This window comes from Ambystoma mexicanum, chromosome 6p, assembly GCF_040938575.1.
Source record: "Ambystoma mexicanum isolate Mex_15411 chromosome 6p, UKY_AmexF1_1, whole genome shotgun sequence".
Classification (NCBI taxonomy): domain Eukaryota; kingdom Metazoa; phylum Chordata; class Amphibia; order Caudata; family Ambystomatidae; genus Ambystoma; species Ambystoma mexicanum.
Window position 1 is genome coordinate 522,560,208 of NC_090935.1, and position 23,697 is coordinate 522,583,904.

The 23,697-nt window shown below is 46.4% G+C and overlaps 1 protein-coding gene across 4 annotated transcripts in view; it reads left to right on the forward strand.

Moving 5' to 3' along the window:
- KIF2A (kinesin family member 2A) overlaps nt 1-23,697 on the forward strand; it is a 1,079,703-nt gene that overhangs the window by 503,098 nt on the left and 552,908 nt on the right. For all 4 annotated transcript variants that reach the window (XM_069627337.1, XM_069627336.1, XM_069627334.1 and 1 more), the window contains exon 9: nt 12,891-13,053. In XM_069627337.1, the coding sequence (XP_069483438.1) occupies nt 12,891-13,053 (163 nt within the window). The remainder of the gene's footprint in view (nt 1-12,890; nt 13,054-23,697) is intronic.

Consider the following 23,697-nt stretch of genomic DNA (forward strand, 5'->3'; position numbering starts at 1 on the left):
TAAGCCTGCTTCAGAAGGGGAGCAACACACGTAACACTTAAATATACTACAAAACGCCCTCTTTGTTTCTCTAAATCAGATGATACCCATTGGGGATGGCACACACACTTCCTACACCCTCTGGTGACTTAAATAGCTGGGACACTGTGGACATAGATTTATCACTGGTACATTTAGAACAATGCTGAGTTTGGTGAAAAAGATAGAATAGAGGAATAAAACAAAGATTAACAAATAATTCATAAACAGGTAGGTACTTTTACAAACCTTACAATGCAGAGTAAATTAACTCTTTCCTGGGGGAAAGGGTCAAAGCACAAGGTCAGAAGTAAAGAGGAGTCTCTCAGGGAGCCAGCACAGCCAATGTTAATTGCACAATGTTAAGGGGAGCTGAAGATCTTCTTTTGCAGGTAGGTAAAAAGTCTTGCACAATGTTTGTAGAAATATTTGGTTAAAATAGAACACTTGAAGGGCCACAGGGTGAGAGGCTTGTGAGGGGTAAAGCTTTAGCAGCTCTGCAAGGTAGCCAATACAGATCTCAACTGAGAACAAGTAAGGCTACACAACAAGAGATACGTTCTTAGACTTTACAGTACCTCAGTCTTGGGGACAAGAGGGAGGACGTCTGGGGACTCCTGCTCTGCAATTGGATGGTCAGCAGCAGCAATGGGCAAACTTCACTTGAGCTGTCCTTCAGCGTTTCAGCTCTTCACGTCTGACGGCAAATAGCAACACTGCGGTTCTCGGTTTTCCACTTCAGACTTTCCTTGCTTCTGTGGTCCAGCACTCTGTTGCGGTGGCTTAGGCTTGGTCAGTACTGCATCAGGGAAGTCCGTAGGATCATCCTAGCGCTCGGGTCAGACTTAAAGCAACGCACACAATCTGGTGTTCCTCTCCCTGGCTCTTCGGTTCCAGCAGCAACTGCCGTGGAAATACAACCAGCTCCGAGAGGATGTCTAGACGGGCTTACTTTGAAGTTGATTGGTCCCACCAACTCAAAGGGAGAAGTCGTCCTTCCAGGGCTTCTCTATTCGAGGCGAATTCGGAGCTCCAGCACAGCAGTGGGGCTTCACCAGGCAAACCAAAGGTCCAGGAGTTGCAGCAGGCGTCTCTTCCAAGTTCTTCTTCGGATTCCTTCGTCCAGTGGTCGACTCTGCCTTCCGGGCCAAAAAGCATCACATTTTATGCAGGTTTCTCCCATTCATCCCAGCCTAGCTGTGAATCACGCAGCAGGGTGCCTGTCCTTGCCGGACAGCCAGTTGGCCAATCACCTTTGCGTGCATTCCTGTAACCAAGGGGATTAAGCATGGGGAGTTTTGGGCACCTCCCTCACTTCCTGCCCCTGCCAGACATACTGGAGCCAGAGGCGAGCTTCACCCCTGAATCCCGCCAAAGACAAAACGAACAGAGACCAAACCTGGTTTGGCGCGCAGAGTAAATCTCAAGAAGGACCTGCCTGTGAGGAAATGGTGAAAAAAGAATATTGGGGCCATTTTGACGAAATGGGCACCCATGGGTGCCTCACTGTGGCAGCTCGCGGTAAAAACATACAATGGTAGTAAAAAGTAAGCCACTGCCACCAGCCATTAATTGTGGGAAGCATAACATAAACATGTTACGTGAGAAACTAGACAAAGGGTATACTAAGTAACCCCTCCAGCACCCTATTGTAAGATGGTGTGTACTGGGTCTAGAAAGTTACAAAATGTAAGTAGTCAATTTCACTTTACTGCTCTTGCAAACAGTAGTTTCACCAAGAGAAGGTATTTAAACCTTTTGGGAAATCCAAGACACTTCCTGTGCCACTGCACTTAAGGTGCTGTGTGACACCATGTAAAGATGCCTATGGAATTTATCAGACTCCAAAGTCAAAAACGCAGAGAATAAGTCGAATTAAAATTACATGAGAGATCAAAAGTCCTAAAGTCCAGCAAAAAGCTGGGCGTCTCTAAGGTAGAAGGGAATTAACACATTTCTGAGAATTCTCCCTAACACTGGAATTCACAGCGATGCAGCTGTCTTTGATCTACTTCCTTCCTACACCACAGGGTATTGATAGAGAAGCAATACGACTGTTGATCTGTTGCCTGGAGAACCATGAGTCTCTGAAGGCAGCTCATCTCGTTGTGTTAAGGATTTCAATCAGGCGACACACACCTTGGTCTCGGCCTAGTATGTAGCGCACAACTGAGATGCATTTCTCCTTATTTTATGCAGATTCAATTTGAGATTGTACACAACTCGTATCACACCCCCTTTTTCAAATACCCCGGGTCACAATGGACCATGAACCAGGCTGGTTGGTGAAATATTTATTTTAAAATTCAAAAGAAATCATACAATTTTTAATATGGGGCAGTAATCACCAATGGAGTGATAATTACAATGAGAATGTAAGCAATGCACTTGGTTGGTTTAACCTTCTAGTGGAACATATACAAAACACCAGGGAATAGGAGCACTTTGATTTAGGAAAGATAGCACCCAAGTTAGGATTTCCCCCTGCAATGTTCCCTCAACCCACAAATAATCAATTCTGAGTGGATATAAAGAAGCAGCAGGTAATCAGGAATAAGAGGCAGGAAACGGAATCAAAATCGAACCTTTCGTTCCCAAATAAGAGGGAAAAACTTGATTTAAAAAAAATAAAACTGGATTTTAAACCCCTTGCAATGTTATAAAATGACACTTGGAAATGGACAGATAAATTATTAATGTGTGTTTTTAAAAACCTTGAAACAAATCATTCCTCACTAAAGCAACTATGCAAAGATACTAACAATCACAAGCAATGGATTACCAAGAGCCTACAATTCGAAACAATTGTGGAAAGTTTAAAACGGATTGCTGCCAAATGACAAGTGTAAAAGTTGCATTTTCTTTCCATTTCCGTGTAAATTTACTCAAACGATTTCTTTAAAAAAACAGGTGAAGTATTGGAAATTGTGATGCGGGTTTTTGTCTAGAGAACAGAGTTTCATCACAGGGATATTACAGAAGTGAAATAATGGGGGTAGCTGCAGTTATGAATGACATTTTCTGGTTGAAATGGGGTTCAGTTTTCAGGAATCAAAGCGGTCAAAATGAAGACTTCAGTTTTGAAGGAAAGGCAATTGTTACTTGAAATTAATTATCTAGACTATATTGTTGAAGAGGAACACAGTAAGCACCAGGGTTGATTTGCGAGGTCAACCTTACCACCCCAGTGCTCAACCCCAACAATAAAATATATGGAAATTAGTTGGATTACTCGAAATATAACTAAGGGCTTACAGTTTACACAGACAAAAATGAAACGAGAGATGGCGCTAGCACTAGAATCAATGGCAGGGCTGCACAGATAATTCTGACAGTTATCAGGATAAGGATAGGATGGCTGAGAGTGTGAGATGAGGACAAATGCAAGACAAGATAGACTATGGATTTCTATGGGGTAGGGATTATACTTACAGTCCACTTTTAGTTTGGGATTTTTGGACTGTCAGCCGGTTCTGGTCGCCACACAGCAGCACGCCTGGCAAAGGACAGCTGGGCAAAAGACAGCTGGGCAAGGTCGGGTCACCGGATGGTAATTCTGGTCGCTGGATGGCACAGGTACCACTGGATGCAGTTAGTGGGCAGCAGTTTGTGGTATCGGGATGCTTCCCAAAGAATACCACAGCTTTCTCCCTTTGGTTATTTGGGATTTTAGAATTGAGGCCTTGCTGGAAGGGTCAGCAATACTTAGGCCTTGTAGTTGGAATCTGCACTCAGCAGGATGAATGGAACAGGACCGCCGGCGCAGGAAAATCAGAAGACTGTCCAGAGTCTTGTCAGGGACTCTTATTTATAATGCATAGTGACATCATCAAAGTATATGGCTGAGCAGGTTTAACTAAGCACACCTCTAACCGACTTGATTGATCAGGGGTGCTAGTCTCCTCCTCGCTCTCAACTAGTTGGATTTCAGGATAACATGTAATATTTATGATGTGAGTTTTACAATGTTCAAAAACCTCCCACAGATACTTTAGCTGAATCCGATTTTTGCCCTAAATGGTACATGTATACAGTTGAAGTCTCTGAGCAACTTACATAAACAGGTTACATATTTTATGTAGAACACTCCACTCCAACTCTTAAATCTGTGAGACATTGTTTCATCCCTCTAATAATTTTGAGTGTGAAAGATTCGGCCTAAAATTCTATATCGTTTTACATGTGTTTGGATTATCATAAGGGAAGCAAGTATAAAAATGTGCAATGGGATCATGGATGCTTTTCTTATAATCCCCTATTCTTTGCCATTTCTGTCCCCAAGGTGTCAGTGAATTCTACAATGTCTCAAATTATACCCCACAAAATCACTTTTAAACTGGGCAATTTGTACATTTTTACAAAGTCTTGCTGCAGAGAAAAAATTCTTTACATCTTTATTAATCAATAGTCTTTGGAAACAAATGGCAGTCCTTTGTCCGTCACTGGACAATTTTATTTTTTCTCTTCAGCTGCCACCAACTGTCATTTCCTCAAGAGCTAGGCGGAGGATTCCCAGTTTGATTGAAGGTGTATTGCCTCTTCCCCACTTCACACTTCCTTGTCCTGTGAGTTCCATCCATTGTCAGGGGGTTCAGCCCAGACCAGATTATGTCCAACCTAGTAATTATCACTGGGGTGTTAGTATCTGCTGAGAGTTTATGGTGGTTCCCTTTCTTTGGGGGGAAGCCTTAGCTCTGCCAAAAAGAAATAACCTGTTTTTGAGAGCTTGCACCATCCAGCCATGGCAGTTTAAAACCTTTATTTTCTTATATTTGGTCCTGAATTAAAACAAGCCTGTGGAATAAAATAGCCCATCTGTGTATTTTCACCAGCAACCAACCCCTTCACATTGCTAGGTAATGGCAGGCTTTCATTCAACAGTTGTACTTTTTAAAACAGGCATTTTCCTCCTTTAGTTTGCAAAGCAAATTTTTTTACACGGGTGGTGCAAGCTGGCATTTCTTTTGAAAATCAGTTTTGCATCTCCATCAGATTCCCACACTGTTTTGCAGCCACAGTTATTTTCTTGTATGACAGTTTTGTTTGAAGCACAGATGCATTGAAATTGACATGGCCCAGATAGCTCAAGTTCCTTTGAACTACTGATATTTGATTCTTTGTGAAGAAGATGTACGTGTTTCCCAGTGCGGGTAAAAGTGAGGTTCCTTTGTTGATTTTTCACAGAGTTCGTTTGACAGGGCCTGTCAATTAGAAATCCTGCTTGGTTTTGCTGAACCACAATGGGATATACTGTGCATGGCAGGGACTTATTAATAACAATAGTTTAAGGAAGAGGAGATGAAAATAGCGTTAACAGCATCATTTTCCTTTTTAATGGGGATTTTGGGCTGGCAGCAAAGCAACGCTGCTTTTTCACTTTATTCCATTTGTATATGTCAGAACACACTGGCACGCTCCCTCAGTGTGTCCCCTTGTTCCATCCTGCCCAGTGTGTGCTTGGCAAGACGGTGCAGCCATATTTTTATTTTTATTTTATTTTTTTGCTGCAAAACGCAGTTTTGAGGCCATGGAGCTCACAGAAGCCAGCGCAGCTATTTTGCTGTTTCGGAGTGCTACTTTGTTTGGAGGCCTGCCACCAAGTCCATTTATGCCTTCAGGTGGTGTAAAGTTTCATCATGGTGTTGGGAGAGAGATCTGGATTATTTTCCTTGTCTCACATCCTCTGTACTGGATTTTCTGCTTTCCTTGTACCGAACAGGCCTGCAGATTAGCACTTTGAAGTGGTACCTGGCCTCTATTTTAGTTTTCAGAAGGTTTTCTTCAAAATGTCCACAGTTAAGCAATTTTTTGCACCAATTGTGCAATCAGTTTCCCACATGCCAATTTGTTGTTCCCAGATGGCATTTAAACTCCTTTGATTGAGCCCATGCATTCACGTGGCTAGAGTTTCCAAAGAGCAGCTACGCTTGGCAATAGATGTCATAGATCAGGAATCCCTGGGAGGAATATCCATCAGAAAGAACATTACAAAGAGGGAAGTAATGTTTTTGGTGATGTTAACAGGGAATGATTTACAAGCCCAGTTAGTTGACTAGCCTCTGCAACAAATACACTAGATGAGCTGGCTTTCAGAACACACAACAGGTTTTTGTTAGGCACAGCTTGTATGCAGTACCCTTTGGGACCACTACACACAACTATGACCACAGGTTTAAGCAAAACCAACCTTTGGTATAAGTCTGTACTACACAGTTTTTTGGTAGCGGGGAGGAGCAGCTAGGCTTATCTCAAGAGGGAATGTGAGCTGTAATGGCGTTACACAGAGGTCGCAAGTATTCAAATAAACTTACTCTCAAGGTTTCTTGGTAAAACACTTAGTAATTTATTTCACAGTCAGTTATAAAACATTCACTAGAAGGAGGTAATCTATATCGCACAAATATACGTCAATACTTCATACTATCTGTACTGAGGCATTTAAACTACTTTGAAGGAGGAGCAAAATGGCATTCAGAGCTTTTGAAGTAGGAGGAAAAAGGTATAGGTTAATAAAAAGAGACTTGCAAGTATCCTTAGACAGTGCAAATCGTTTGAGTTCACCAGAGGAGTTGTTTCAATGCAATAGGTTAGGCTAAAGTCTTGTATAGAATAAAACTGGGCTTCACCGGGCAAACCAACGCCCAGGAGTTGCAGCGCCGTCCTCTTCCAGCTCGTCTTCGGTTCTTTCGTTCCAGTGGTCTACTCTGCCTTCCAAGTCAAGGGACTCGCCTTTTATCCAGTTTCCTCCCATTCATTCCAGCCTAGCTGCCACTCACCCAGCAGGGTGGCTGTCCTTGTTGGACAGTCAGCCAGCCAATCACGCCAGAGTGCATTTGGGTCTCCTAGGAGACTAAGCACAGGGAGTTTCAGGCACTATTCCCCCCCCCCCAGGCCCTGTCCTCCGCTTCCTGGTTCCCCTTCCTCCCGCCTCCCGAACCGCCCTCCTTCCCCTGATTGGCCAGTGTCCCTTTTGTGCACTAGGTCTAGCGACCAACGTAAACCCACGAGCTCCACTTTGGAATCGTAGCTGCCCGCGAGTAGAATTCAGTGCCCCAGTGATTAGAGCCTTGTTTGCCCTTGAAATTGTATTTGCTATCCCCCTCAGGCCCCGATTCTCCTGCCGCATCCTCCGCTCCCTCCCCGCACCCGCTTCCTGGTTCCCCTTCCTCCCGCCTCCCGAACCGCCCTCCTTCCCCTGATTGGCCCTCGCACCATCTACCCCAGACCATTACCGACCGTCCCCAGGGCAGACCTCTGCCTGTGCAGCCCCTGCGGCTAAGGATCCGAGGCAAAGGGCGGCTCATACAGTGAACGGCTCCAGATCGTATCTGCAGGTATCCGCAGGAGAAGCAAGAAACCAACAAGTAAGTGTGGCAAGGGCGGGGCCAGAAGAAACTACTTCACACCATACTACCCTACCACTCATCTAACAAAGCATCACCACTGTAAATTCATTATATCTGCAGTATTCGTGCATTTGGAAACTCTGTCCTATACATGTGAAAGTTGCACTTAGAAGTGTACCCAAAAGCCTAAGTGTGCATTTAGAAGTAGTGCCCAATAGCCTCTCTGAGAAAAGTTGCATTTAGAAGTGTACCCAATAGCCCATTTAGAAGCTGTGCCCAATAGCCTCTCTGAGAAAAGTTGCAGTTTAGAAGTGTACCCAATAGCCCATGTGTGTATTTAGAAGTTGTGCCCAATAGCGTCTCTGAGAAAAGTTGATTTAGAAGTGTACCCAATAGCCTATGTGTGCATTTAGAAGTTGTGCCCAATTGCCTCTATGAGAAAGTTGCATCTAGAAGTGTACCCAATAGCCCATTTAGAAGTTGTGCCCAATAACGTCTCTGAGATAAGTTGCCCTGTAACGCCTCTGTGCAAAGTTGATTTTAGAAGTGTGCTCAATTGAATCTATGTAAAAATTGAATTTAGAAGTGCATTTAAAAGTCGAATTTAGAAGTGTGCCCAATAGCCCCCTGTGAAAGTTGAATTTAGAAGTGCATTAGAAACTGAATTTCAAAGTGTGCCCTGCAACACCTCGTGCAAAGGTGAATTTAGAAGTGTGCTCAATAGCTTTTAGGTGAAATTTGGATTTAGAAGTGCATTTAGAAGTTGAAATAGAAGTGTGCCCTATAGCCTCTCTGAAAGTTGAATTTAGAAGTGCACTAGAAGTTGAATTTAGAAGTGTGCCCAATAGACTCTCTGTGAATTTAGAAGCGTCCCAAATACTCCTCTGTGAAAGGACTTAGTGTGCCCATTAGCCGCTCATTGAAAGTTGTATTTAGAAGTGAGCCCAATAACCTCTGTGAGTTTAGAAGTGTGCACTATAACACCCCTGCGCAAAGCTGAATTTAGAAGTGTGCTCAATAGACTCTCTGTGAAAGTTGAATCTGAAGTGCATTAGAAGTGGAATTTTAAGTGTGCCCAATAACCTCTGTGAATTTAGTGTCTCAATTACGCCTCTGTGAAAGCCTCTGTGAAAGCTGAACTTAGATGTGTGCCCAATAGCCGCTCATTGAGTGCTCAATAGACTCTATGTGAAGGTCGAATTCAGAAGTACAGTTAGAAGTTGAATCTAGAAGTGTCCCAATTGCCCCTCTGTGAAAAGTTGAATTGGAAGTGGGCCCAATATCCTATTAGTCTAATACCGTGCCTGGTTGAATCGACTAATCTCCCTAATAGCCTCTCTGTACAAAGTTGATTTCAGAATCACGCCTAATACCCTCCCTGTATAAAGTCGAATCGACAGAAGTGTGCCTAATAGTCTAATATTCCCTTTATAAAAAAAAAATAATAATAATCTATATCTAGAGAGAGACCTAATAACATCACTATACAAAATTGAATCTAGAGGTAGACCTAATAACATCTCTGTGTACTGTTGAATTAGAAGTGTACCTAATAGTACCTAATAGCCTAATATCATCTCTGTGTACAATTGAATCTAGAAGTGTGCCTAATAGCCGAATATATCCTCTGTGTACAGAAGAACCTAGAAGTGCACCTAATAATCTAATATCATCCCTGTGCAAATTGAATTTAGAAGTGTGCCTAAAAGCGTGCCTGACTGAATTTAGAACTACAATTAGAAAGCTTAAAAGCGTGCCCCACTGAATTTAGAGCTACAATTTGAAAACCCTCCCAAAATCCACCTAAAGCTTGTACCAAGCATGAGTACACCCAACCCACCAGAGTTTGTCGGAAACAACCACCATGGACCGCGCCCACTCCCCGATCTGCCTGCCCTCCCGCCCCCCCCGCCCAAATCATCCCACCCCCCTTCACATTCCCTACCATTCTCCTCTCCAAACACCAAGCCAGAGGGGCACGATGGCGAGCCAACCACCCTAAGACCACTCCTTCCCCGAACCCCACCACCGACCAGCCAATGTTATCCATGCCCGCTCCCCTCACTATCATAACAGGCACTCCTCGCCCAGCAATCAACCCCCTCCCTTGCCCACAAACCCCCGCCACCGTCCCCCCGACCGCACCCTTTCCCCTCCCTAAAAACTGCACACCTAGCAAGAACCGATGCTGCATCCTTCTCTCCCTCTGAACCACCTACCCTCTCTCACACTCCAATCCCTACAAAGAAACTAAAGAGGAAACGTACATGGCCCCCCTCAATCTCTCAGCACTCCTCGCCCCCCCTGTCTCGACCCACCACCTCATTCCCGCAATCACCTCCTTCCCCTGTGGCTTCACCCTTCCTAAAACCCCTCTCCCTCGACCTCTCCCCATCTGCAACTGAAACTCCTAACCGCCCACTCCCCACCTTCAAATGATCATCCTAACACACGCAGCTACCCAATCCCGCCCGAAGCCCACCAATTTTTCTGCTCACCCGCTATTCCCATCGAGCACAACCCCCCCAGCCCTCTCCCTTCCCCAGTCTCCACCCTCTCCCCCACCACCCCCCTCTTCTCCGAGACCAACCTCGCCTACCGATGTTAACTGCATCCTATTTAATGCCTAGTCCGTAGCAAAAACACACTGCATCTTTGACCTCCTCGCCTCTAACAAACTAGACCTGGTTTTCATCACCGAAACTTGGTTCTCTGACGACTACGCCCCAATCGCTAATGAAGCCTTCCCCTCGACTACTCCCTCATCCCACTGAACCGTCCCTCCAGAGGAGGAGGAGTAGCGTTCGTCTTCAAGTCTCTCTTCCACGCCTCAATCTTCGACAACCAACCTTCCATTCCTTCCTGCGAATCTCTCCTCGTTAAATTATCCCTCTCCCCGTCGCTCTCATAAAGCTTCCTAATAATCTACAGGCTACGATAGACAATTCGCAAACAACCTCTGCGACTCAATTGCCACCCTTCAACTAAACCATCCCAACCTCACCCTCCTTGGAGATTTCAACATATGGCTCGACATCCTCACCAACCCTATGACACACTCTCTGGTTGACAGTTGGACGCAATTAATCTCCAACCCCACATAAATGGCCTGACTCACTATAAAGGACACATTCTTGATGCCATCTTTAGCTCCAACACCCTGATTCATTTAAAGCCCCCCACCCCTATCCTCTGGTCCGATCACTTCATTCTCTCGTTCGCCATTCACTCACCCGACCCCCTTCCCGTACCCGAATCTGAACCTCTGAATCTACGCAAATGCAGGAAAAAACTAATAATCGTCCCGGACCTAGCCAACGCACTCCTCCAGTCTCCACCTCCTACCTGCTAACTCAACAAACAACTGACCCCTGACGCCTTTGACTCATGGCTCAACGCATCTCTGATGCGGCTCACACCCCCTTGCAAACATGAAAGCATGGTGCGGTCCGGAGTGTATGGAGCTGACTGGGATACATGAGTGGATTGGAGTGCATGGAACGGACTGGAGCGCATAGAACTACATGTCGTATATAGTATGGTTTGGAATGCAGAGAACGTTTGAAAGAGCATATAATCCATCATATCTCACCACCATGCTTACTCTCTCCTTTACATCACCACTCAACTAGAACACAGAGATACTATGACACCATTCGGCATAACTGTTCTCATACCAACACCTGCCGCTCACTCCACATCATTCTAAGTAATCACTGCTGGTTTCACACCCCCCAGCCAGGCGTTCTCCTCAGGCCTAACGCAGCCACATCTGGTCTGGTTAAATACTGCCAGAACGAACACATACTCCATGACCACCACACCTACCGCTAAGAAGCAGCTATCACACGGATCCCGCACGAGCTGCACACATACCCAGTGCTCACACGCATCTTTTGACTCTCTCTACTGATGTGAACTTCGGTTCCCAAGGGCGTTCAACCTACCAGCGCCTTCAGACCCTACCGATGGTATATAAGGCGCTATATAAATGTAAAATAACAATAATAATAACCTCCCTCACTTCCTGTCCACCCCAGACACTCGGGCGCCAGAGGCGGTCTTCAGTCCTGAAGGCTGCCAAAGGCGTAGGAACAAAGGGACCAAACCGGGTTTGGCACGCAGGGACAAACTATAGAAGGACCTTTCCAAAAAGAAATGGCGAAAAAAGAAGGCCGGCACCTGTTTAAACAAAGGGGGCTCAGACGCCAGGTTGAAAAACATGGCTCCTGCGATTTAACGCTACTGGTGTTCATGGTCTGGGGAAATCATGGAAGTTTGGTGTAAAACCACTGCCACCAGCCATTTCGAGAGGAAAGGGTAGCATTTGACTGCTACGTGAGTTTCTAGACACAGGGGATACTAAGTAACCCCTCCAGCACTCTATTGTAAGATACGGTGTGCTGGGTCTAGGATTTTGGAAAGACTAGTAAAGTCAATTTCACTTTACTTTCTTTGGGAAACAGTAGTTCATCCCAGAGAAGGTATTTAAACCTTGGGACAGCCTAAAAGGCTTCCCTGTGTCACTGCACTGAGGGTGCTGTGTGACACAAATGAAAAGATGATTTGTATTTTGTATTTTTATTAGGTTTATATAATCAAACAACACAAGAGTAAAACACATTCAAAATAAATGAGAGAGCGGGAGAAAATGCTCACACTCTCTCCCGGTAAGAAAATCAAGTCCTCAAAATCCAGTAAAGTTGCTGGGGGTCTCTGAGGTGAAGGGAATTAGCACATTTATGAAAATTCTTCCTAACAGTTTTCACAGAAATTGCATTTCTAAATGTATGGATAATCAGTTTGTCTGCTTTTTCCAGAAGTCGAGATTCATACGCAAGAATGTTTCATATAGTTGTGCATTCAGTGGTCCTATTTTACATGAATCGCACCAAGCAGCTAAGAAAAAACAAGCCAGTTTTCATATCCTAAATAGGACAGGAAGGGTAGTCCTGTATCTTAATCCAGTTTTGCCAAATGGATTTTAAGATGCATAGAAGAGTACTACTCACTTGCACAACAGCCACCGCCAACAACCCCAAAGGCACACAACACTTGTTTGCCTAGGCAGAGTTCATCTGAACTTCATTTACAAACCTGCAATATAGAGTTCAGTAACATTTACAACACACTACTGCCTGGATTTACAGAAACCAGCAAATTCACCAGTGAGACGAGCAGTGCAAGTCCAACTAGATTCACAAGCCACAGAAGATCAACATTACATACCCAGCAATAGACTTTTTCTTTTTTTTTCATTAAATGCACCCAACCTACCTCCCCATAGTAAACAATGCTGGCATACCACATAAACCTATTATGCTCCTACAATCGTACGGTACTCTTAGTCAACACAAGTATAGAAAACAAAGGATTAAAGCACTGAGTAACATGGTGAGTAACTTCACAGATAGTAGTAGAATAGTATGACAGAAATATCTGTGCTGACCTATACTTAGAAGTAAACCACCTTTAATACTTCAGAGAAACCTCTGCATTACATTTCTTTATTTCTTTTATTTTTAGAAACTACAATGAAAGACCTTGATGTAATTACAATTCCTAGTAAAGATGTGGTGATGGTACATGAGCCAAAGCAGAAGGTGGATTTAACGAGGTACTTGGAAAACCAAACCTTTCGCTTCGATTATGCGTTTGATGAGACGGCGCCCAATGAAATGGTTTACAGGTATGCTGTTTTATCTGTTTATTACTGGTTTACTGGTGACTTCATATACCTCCTGTATTTAATGTTTCCGATATGTTGGTTTTCTTTGGCAAATGCTTATCTGTGCACCAGGGCATGCACAACCATATCATGGGGTAGCATGGTTACCTTTAAATGTGCCAGAGAATTATTACACTAATTACAAAATATTTCTCACTGACGCAGCTATCTTACATTCCTAGAACGACAAATTGGTGCAAGTTCCCCTACATGGGTCTCAACTGACATGAGCACGACTGAAATACTACATGTCCAACAAAAGCTTGCATCCGAACATTCTCTGCTTCCGTCACCTCTGCTGTCGGCATGGAGTCAGCTCAGCTGGCTTTTAACACGGGCAGAATTGGTTTATCTGAGCCGTTAATGTGTGTGTGCCGTCCTGTTCTATCCCCCAAAGTAAACATTTGCACAAAGTGATTAACACTCCCACGATTTTTTGCACCTTGCAAAGTGACAACACGACCGACCACAGGGAGTTTGGGGTGTCATGCTCTTAGGTGTAACGGTCAATAGTAATAGTTACAAGGGAAAACCAACTAACATCAAAGAAAGCATTGATCCAAGGCTGCAACCGAAACTAGACAGAGGGCGAGATAGTATGCATCAATGACATATCAATCAACCTAATGAACATGTCAACCTATGAGGACGAGGGGGAGGCCGAGAAGAGTCTGCCCAGTGCCCCGCAATGACAATTGACAAAGTCACTAAAAAGGCTGACTTGGTGGCAAAAAGCTGTTTGTATAAAACATCTAAATCCATAAGAACGTGTACGTTAGTACAATGTGAAATAATGGCTGGAAAAGAGACTTCAGAAAACTCTAGCCCAATATTTACCACTCTAAATGAAAAATGGGAGAGTTTAGCCCTAAATAAACAAACTGGATATGAAGAAAGGAGGCAAAGAACCTGCAAACTCACTGATTGATAGAACTACTCCGCCTGAGCACTGTGTCGCAAGTTGTACACTGATGGCAGTGCCTCTTAAATTCCCTCACAATCGGAAGAGTGCTCAAATAACTGGTAGCAAAGAGGCTCAAAGACACCCTCCTATTACACACAACAAAGTCGACACAAGGGGCAATTCCATACAAGCACCATACCGGTTTAGGCTGCAACGAGTCCAGAACACGAGGACCTAATCCTAAATCGCCATAACGTACTACGGCTGTTTCATCTTGTGCCAAGCCTAAGGGCCATCGAATCTGAGGATTTGACAACAGTGGAATTTATATAGACGAGGAGAGGAATGACAAAGTGGTCCTGCACTTAGTCAAATTGTATTTTACATTATGTTGGAAGCAGCTCATGTGCTTATGTCACTTAGGTTTGACACATTTAAGGCCACAGACAAATCCCTGGGTCTCCCCAGAGGCGAGATACCTAATGTAAAACAATTGCACAGGAGTGAGTATGAAAGCCAGGCAAAGGTCATCGATAATCAATCGATTCCAGTACCTGAGGTGCCGGCAAAAGGCTTGGTTCATCTACGAGAGACGGTTGAAGAAACATCCCTAAAACTGGAGATCAAATCAAAATAACAATCGAAGGCGCCGGTGGCAATAAGGCAAACATGAGTGAGGATCCAAACCGGTCAAATAATAATGTGGATAAGCTCAATGATTGGTCTTGGCTGGCAGCAGCCTTATGTTCAAAATCTGGAATTTAACTCCAGGAATCCAGTGACTTCATCTTGTGCACCCCTGGATCGTGCAACACTAGAGGTTTCATGCCTCTGTTTCAGACCAACTTTTTGGACAAGTTAGGCTGATTGAGTGTCCAATTGCAAATGGATTAGAAATTGCAATAGATCTGGCCATAAAAAAGCTGAAGGGAAGACTGATGGCTGGCTTATTAACCATAGTTAAGAAATCTTCTGGGTTCAGGATTGTAAAATCTGTTAATGTATCACCCTACATACAAGTAACAACTGTGATGCCACCGAAGTAATCCAATGGTGGAGACGAGCCATTACATATCAACTTATATTGGAATTACGTAGCAGTAGACGCCACATCCTTTATAGATCAAGTAACGGTGGTCATAGACGCAATACAAGAAGAAACTAGATCGCCTGATATAATAATCTGTGGAGATCTCAACATGGATTGTATGAACGCACATAATCTGTGGAGATCTCAACATGGATTGTATGAACGCACAGAACAAGAATAAGAACGGCACGTATGTAGAGGATAAGTAACACAGTGGTGCCTTGAGATGGACAGTTGAAAGATGTTCATGTTAAATGGCAACACAGTTTTAGTAATCCCGGCCATTCCGACGTGGAGAAGATTCAACCAAAACTCTACACTTGATTATATCTTTGTATCCAAAGTCTTACTTACATTGGCCAAAAGTCTCGGTCACACCAATGGCCTTCAGTGATCACGACATGGTGAAGTTGAAGTTATGTCTCCCTGGTGGCAATAAAAAGCCTGAATGGAACCATGATGTGACAGTAGAATCAAACAGAATAAGACTAAAACTCAAAGATGAGGCCATGAACAAAATTGCACTAAGATATTACAATGAACAGGACAAGGTTGAACACCAGCACCTGTCATCTCAATTTATGGGAAAAAAGCAAGGACTAAAACATAATTTTGTGCCCAAACACAAATATGACCCTGAAATCTTAAAGCGGAAACGGCTGATGCGGACTGAAGTAAGAAACATGTCGCGCGTCAATATTAGTCTTCTTAGCTACAAAAAAGCTGTCAAACTAAAATATAGGAACTGGATCATAGCACATAAAGCAGTCATACTACAGAACGATTCAGAACTGATGATGTTAAAGATGAACAGTTTTGGAAAATCCTCATCAACAAATGTGCGCCAATTTTAAAAAGCAAGTTGTAGATAGTGTGGTCCCCAGCCCCAGGCAGCCTTGTGGCTAATGCAGAGGGATTTGAATTTGATCCTTGCAGCAACCGGGAGCAAGTGGAGAGATTTTAGGGCTGGAGAGATATGGTTCTTGGGCTTGAGGCCAAGGATAAGTATCGCAGCCCAATTCTGGATTAGCTAGAGGGGGCGGAGAGAAGGTTATATTAAGGAATGTTGCTGTTGGTACTCTTGTTCAGAAGGGAATTGCCATAGTTTTTCAGTGCTGGACTGCTCATATGGGCGGGACAAAGACTGATGTGAATGGATATTTCACATCTGTGAAAGGTACAGTAAGCTAAAGTGTGGCTGCTGACTCTCGAGTGTCTACCTTCCTAAAGAACAGTTCAATGGGCTGTGTTCGTTCTCGCAGAGGGGCGCCTATGGACTATATTTAGATAGGTTAATGAATATGCTGTTGCAGTAATCCAGCCTAGAGAGTACCAGAGCTCTAGAGACATTGAGCTTCCTGGGTAAAGTGAGGAAAGGGAGAATACCTCGGTGGAGTTGGAAAATGGCCTTCTTGGCAATTCCAGGATGTGAGTAAGGAAAGAGTGAGAAGTTGAAGATGATGGTTTCTGGCTTCAGGTGAAGGAGGGGTGGGGGGAGAACCCATAGAGGGTGGCCAGATTGAAGGGAGGAAAGGAGCATGAGTCCCAATGGGAAGGATCCCAGGCTTGCTGGCATTGAGACAGAGATCATTAGAGGTACACCTGGACTGGATAGCAGATAGAGGCAGTTGGGAATGGTAGAGGAAGTAGGAAGAGGTTCAGAGGGAAGTTTGAAGAAGTTGGATGTCTGCATAACACTGAAAGTGCGGGGAGAAAGTGGAGATAAGGTGAGCGAGCAGGGCGAGATAAATGTTAAAGAGCCAGGCTGAAAGGTTAGAGTCCTGGGGGATGCCACAAGTGGAGATAGAGGCGGGAGAGGAGAAAGAACCCAGGATAACCTGGGAGGTACGGTCAGGAGGAAGGGGGTTTGTATCTTTCCTAAAAGATCGATCTGACGATGTTGAACTGGGCCAAGAAGCTGCTCTACCTTTCTGTTTTTGTAACTTTATTTTCCACTATACCGCTGTCTACCCCACATCCATGCACATATATTGCTTGTTTGTCTATGCAAAGCATGCAGGCCTAAACCGATTCAGAATCCCCGGAAGACCAGGGTTGCTTAATAAGTAATCGACTTTGTGTCGTCCCTCAAGTCGGTCATCTGTCCTTTTAATGTGTACTTGTATGCCCTTGCATTCCTCCTGGACTATTTCCCCTGCTTTCCTACTGCTATGGAGATGATCAGGACCCATGCGCTTGAGGTCTTAAATTCTATGAAGGCATATTACACTTCCATAAATGATGATGCAATAGTTTCCAGTGAACCGTGAATGTTCAGTTGGCGACAAAGAAGGAAGAAGGAAAGTATAATTTGTAGTAACTGAGTGTTGTTGAGTAAGTGAACTAATGCTGAGGTACAGCCCAGCTGTCTGGTTGGAGGTGCCTTGGGTCTTGTAGATCAGTGGTTCAGATGCTGTTAACTGCGGTGCCCGTCAGATAAGCCGGTGTCCCCGATTCCTTATTGAATTGATATTTTATTTCTATCGCGCTCATACACAAGTGTTTCAGAGCGCAACAAGGCAAGTGAGGGGAACCTGGAGACCAAAACAACAATCTTGCTAGGCCCAGTGACATGAGAAAGCGCAAGTTCATGGGAGAGGGGGAGGGGAAAAGTGCATGGAAGGGGAAGAAGTGGAAAGTTTGGAGCAAAGGAGAAACAGATAAATAATAAAGGCAACAAACAGTGGTAGTGCAGCCGGCAAGTGCTGGGTTTAAGGCGGCAGACAGGGTAGGTCTAAGTGCAGGAAGAAAAGGGGGGGGGGCTGTGTGGGTACATGCACAGACCCAGTGCACGGGGTGGCCCGGTGAGCAGGTACCTGGGCCCGGCGGACAGAGGGCGGCTAGGTGCACGGTGCCAAGAGACAACAGATCAGCAGGGGAGAAGAGGAGCGAAGGCAGAAGCAAAGAGGAAGGACTTGAGGTGCTTCCAGAACCAGAGATGGGTCACCTCAAGTTTGAGTTGCAGGGAGGCTGTTCCAGAGGGAGGCCCCAGCCGAAGACCGAGATCTACCCCCAGCTTGTTTCTTTGATAAATGATCCTTCGATGTAGTAAGTCTTTTGTATCAGGCGCTCTTATCAACCCAAAGTAATGTTGCCATTCTGCATCTTCATGTTGGGCCACTCAAGGAAATCAATCTGGCATCTTCTTTGTGTAGTATGGTCTTGTTCTCCAGATGTACTCTCTGGTTTAGTGATGGTCAGTGCTCATTTTTTACCTCTCGTTAAGATGGTTGGAATCTGCAGAACCTAGTAGTGGTTTGATTTCAGTGTGTCATTTTCGATGGATGCCGTAGTAGAGCTTCCACTTCCGTTTCAGATTCGTTGTCTGCACGTTCTCCTAACTAAATAATTACAAAAGCTCAGTTTACCATTCAAACTTCTGTGTTATGGAAAAGCAATAGCTACAGTGGATAAGGCCCCCAGGCCCACTTTGAGTCAGTGGACCATACCTCCAATGGGGGTCTGAGCAATTGGGCAGGTGGGCTGCCACCCCACTTTCGTTGACTACTCCGTAGCTTTTTTCCACAGTGGGACTGCATTAGCTCCAGAGAGCAAAGGGTGCTGACACTGTGCTGACACTTGGTTCCAGTTTGAATAAGCTTATTGAGATTGGGAGAGGCACTGATTTCAATCGTGCTACGTGGTGATAAGCACCGCCTCATGGCCATTCCCAGTATTCCATTGGACTCTCTTTGATCCCTCAGTTAGATGCAAATGGAGTCGGAGGAGAGCCCCCCGTTTTGGTAAATTCTTGCGCAGCTCAGAATATCATCACGGATTAAGGAACAGCAGCCACAAACCGTTTGTAGCCAGTGAGTATATTTGTTTATGAATCGAGAGACTCTTTAATTATGGACACAGGGACCTTTAGGGACATTATGCAGGAAGATCTGCACCCCATCCTCCTGCAAGTCACTCTCATATTTTTAGACTCCATGACTTGGTCTAACCGGGATCTTAGGATGCTGCAGATGATATTGTTGGGTTGGGCTCTAGGTTAACCTGGACCTCCATGATTGTCAGGCCAGACCGTGATTCTTGGCCCCGGTCATCCTGCCACTGCACATCCCATGGTATTTTGAGTAGCCTTATGCTGCCAAGTGGGAATTTCAGCTTGAGTACTGGGGTCGACTTGCATCAAGGGCCCCTTCTCAAGCTGGGAAATGATGGTGCTAGCAATGACAAATTGGATCTGTTGTCTCCATACAATGTGAACTCTCTGGTGCTGACTGGGAACCTTTTATAATGCCCTGCGAGCTATGCTGTTGCTCCTTCCCCCCTCCCCCCCCCAATAGCGCTGCCGACACTTGTGATCTTCTAGGATAAGCAGAAACAGCTTCTTTTTTTCTGACAATTCGCTTAGAATCAGGTTGCATTTGCATTCCAATGGAAGACCCTCATTGGCTTGTTCCTTGATAGAAGTTGCAAGCGATCCCGGGGGGGGCAGAAAAAAAAGGTACTTTTCTGGTATCCTTTTACAACACTCAAGGCCTGCGCCTTCTCTTTGTGGTCATTAAGATCTCTTGAGTATTGAGTGGGTAAGTCCTAGGTGACGGAGGCCCACCTGCAGCATTTTCAAGGGGGTGGGTGCGGGCAGAATGTTTGCGATTGAAATAGCCATGCAACCATCAGGAGTAAGTAGAGCGGAGTTTAGAAAATCATCTCTATCAAGGCTAAGGGGATATAGACACATTTCGGCCTGTAGTAATGGTGAAATCTGTGAATATAGAGGCGGGTAAAGATGGCTCATGATCCCCTAGAGTGGCTTTCCATGAATATGGCCCCCCTCTACTGGATGGTTCCTCTGGTAAGACAAGAGTGTCAGTTCTACGTACAGTACAGTCTAGACCTTGACTCCCTTCGGTGTGTATAATCACTTTACTGGCATTTCTGACGCTGTCATTGGTGGGTAAATTGCCCTCTTCATGCAGTTCAGTGGCTTGGCTTCCCATGACATTGAGTACTCCCAAGAAAGCGATTAATTTCCTTTGAGCTAGTAGGCATCACCCGTAAACTTGATGGGGCACTGGAGCTGTCCCTTGCTTCAACCTGGGGTGTGATGCCAGCAGTTACAGTTTTACTGTTGGTATTTTCCTCTTATGTTGGTTTAACACTGGGAAGCATTGTGAGGGTTGGGACGGGTGTGGGGGGGGCTGAGCGTATGCGCCGTTCGTCATGGTGGGCATGCTGGGGTAGATGGCTGTGATAAAGAGGGAATCAATTCAGGCAGATCAAACCCGCCCCCCCCCCCCATCACAACTCCTCACCTTGTCCACTACAAGCAGACCTTCTCCCCTTTGCTCGATTGAGCAGTGCTCAGTACTAAAACTCAAGTAACAGATCCCCCCCCTGCCCCCCTGTGGGCGCTCAAAACCCTGTGGCAGCCCAACACTTGCGCGCTGGTCCCGCGGTCTTCACCCTTGCGGGCCGGGGTTGAGGGAGATAATGGTGTTGGGGGTGTGGCCTCTGGTGCTCAGTTACGGAAACAAACAGGAAATGCAGGAACGGCAGCCAACACCCATGCCCTTGTCCTGCGGGCTTCCTCTCCTAACTTACAGGAATGTTGGGAGCTGAGTGTGCCTTTTTAGTTTTGAACCCCCAATCTTTTATCCTTTCAAATATTTGGTGGCCACCTAATCTTTTGGGGTTACCCCATCAAACGTTCTCAGGCAAGCACACAATATGAATTCAGGCTGGAAGGCAGCTATCCTATTCACATACTGACCAGATCGCAGCCACTGTCTGTTGAATGATCAAATACTGTCTCAATGTCAGTTCCAAACATCAGTTTGAATATTTGTTGCAGAAATTAGCCAATTGTGGACAAATTGGTAAGAGGTGTTTCTCATCCATTTGCAGCACAACACAGTTAATTGGTCTGTGTCCATTTAGATACAAATGCTTGCGCTGATATCCAAGTGCAGGCTGCAATTAAAAATAAAACACAGTACTCTTACGTCCCGTTCCCTTTCCTCCATACTGTATGGGCGTCACTCGCTAGGGACTGGAGACGCAACCTTTTTCACCAGAAAAAACCTTCCCCTTTAAATCTAGAGTCCTCTTTTCCGAGTCAACGGGATTGGACCGCTTTCACCAGCGCTCCTCGGTTAGGCCTCCGGCCTTGTAATTCCACGCACTCTTCCCCGGATAAGTATTTTCTTTTTATCTTCTTCTTGTCTTTAATCAGATACCTCTGTCCTCTGGCGCCATGCTCCTCCCTGGCACAGTTCGACGTCAGCAGGCTCCAGCAGGTGCTCAGCCTGCAAGGGGCTCTTCCCTACGTCTCATCACGCTCTCTGCCTCCGCTGCCCTGGCCCTGACCATGGCTGAGAGACCTGTACCGCATGGAATGCGCTTACAGCGCACTCTGAAGAACAGGTTAGCCCGGTAGATGGGGCTCTTTGGAAGCCAGAGGACTCAAAGGAATTCGTCATGACAATCCAGGCCCAAGGTAGGGGGCACTGTTTTCATCCGCACATAGAGTGGGAAGGACCCCTCAGGTTCTTGTTCCAGTGCAGGTACCAAGGCTACTACAGCTATCGGCCACCAGACCGAGGGGTCGTTAGATCAAACCAGTGACTGCGATAAGGGGCCACAAGGCTCAATTACCGGGTCTACACCCGAGGGGCTTCGCCCTAGTACCAGACAGAGGTCCGACGGGGCACCTGTACACACCACGTACCCCGCAAAAGTGGCTCTTTCCCCTAGATAGGAGCGGGAGGTACCTTTCAGGTCCTGGTACCAGGACTTTTCAGGTCCTGGTACAAGGGCAGGTACCAAGGCTGCTTGCTTCAGCTCCAAACCATCAGGCCGAGGAGTGGCGAGATCCTACAGGCGATTGCGCGGTTCGATTACTGGGTCTACACCGTAGGAGCTACGCCCCAGTACCGGACAGATGTCTAAGCGGGTCGCCTGTACGCACCACACATCCCGCAAAGTTGTCTCCTTCCAGGAGGCACAGGCACGGGACGGACCTTCCAGGTCCCTGTACCAGTGCAGATACCGAGGCTGCTACTAAAGCTACCGGCCGCAAGGCAGAGGGGTCGCGAGATCCTACCGGTGACTGGGCTGAGGGCTGCAAGGTTCTTTTACCGGGGTCAGGCCCAAAGGGCTACCCCCCAGTACCAGACATTTGAGGGGGCCATACGCAGGACTACCGTCGGCATTGCTGGCGGCAACCCGCTTACCAGGCCCCGTCCTTGGGTGCAGGCTAGGCCTCAACCTCGACCGCCAGGTGTTTTGGAAGTGGCGGGGCCAAACGCGGCAAGCACCACGACACAGGTGAGCGGCACGCAGCCCGACAAAATGGCTGCCGGCCCAGATAAAATGGCAGCTCGTCCGACACCATCCCCCTTTGGGGAACAGGTAGGGGAACGAATTTCCAGGTGGGACTAGTCTTCACTAAGTATGTGGCCCGCGGCATACCCTTCGTCGCAGGGTCAATTCTCCCCGCAGACCGTAAGGCAGAGTGGGTTCAGGCCGGAGCACCCTCAGGGCCTCACCCCATGCCAGCGCCTTCAAGCGCTCCACTGGCCTGTGAAGACGGGTTTTCTTGAAAAGCCATCACCCTCAGGGACATACTCTCTCCGGTTCTGTCGCTAGCACCCTCAGCCACTCTGCCCTTGGTTCCAGCGCCTCCGGCTCCCTTGCAGCTCCAGCTGCCCATGCCAGTACCCACAACACCGGCTCCTGAGCTTCCAACAGTCTTGGCAGCCCCACGGCCTCCTTCTCAGCAGCCGGCTTGGGTCAGCATGTCACAGCTGGACCCCATTTGGCGCAGCCTACCAACAGGCGCCCTGACACCAAGTTGAGGCAGTGGGAGGGCCCCACCTTACTGTTGGCACTCTCTCAGCCACACTCTTCGACCTTCATGGCAGGGCTGGCGCCGGCCAAAAATAGTTGCATGGAGCCCTCCGTCACGTGCATTGACACCTCAGGTGGTGCTGTTTGCACCGCTACTGGCAGGAGAAGCACTACCGGGCTACAGGCAACCAAATTCAACCCGGACGCCCAAGCACGCATAATGGACCTTCCCTTGGGGGGGTGGGGGTTGAGGTGCCCTGGCCTGTTTCGTTCCACTTCGGATTAGGAACTTGATAAGAGGAGGTACATTCCCCAGACTGCTGAATCCTTATCCGTCCTCAATATAGACAGATGCGCGCCCATGGTTTGCGTACCCTTGTATCCTCCATGCAGTGTCCTCGGGCTTCCGCCTACCGATCCCTCCTCTGCCTCTCTCCTGCCCTTCGCTCCCACAAATTTGGACAGTAACTCTGTTGGTGGAAATTCACTTGCATGTAGAGAGGCAGGCAGTGGAGGAAGGCCTGGCCTCCCAGCAGGGGTCTGGTCGCCTATTCACAGATTTTTTGCATTCAATGGTTCCTCCAGCACGTATTGCAGGATATTGTGCGTGGGAGACTGCATGTTCTCCCTGCATCTGAAGGATGCTTACCTTCACGTACCGATCGGCAGCCTAATCGGTCTTTTCGTAGGTCATGATCATGGGCTTCCATTTCCTTTGCAAGTTTCTACCCTTTGGCCTCAATCTGGCCCCCAGGGTGTACAGGACAGATGATCGCTGGGCAGTCCCACTTGGGGCCCAGGGTCACAC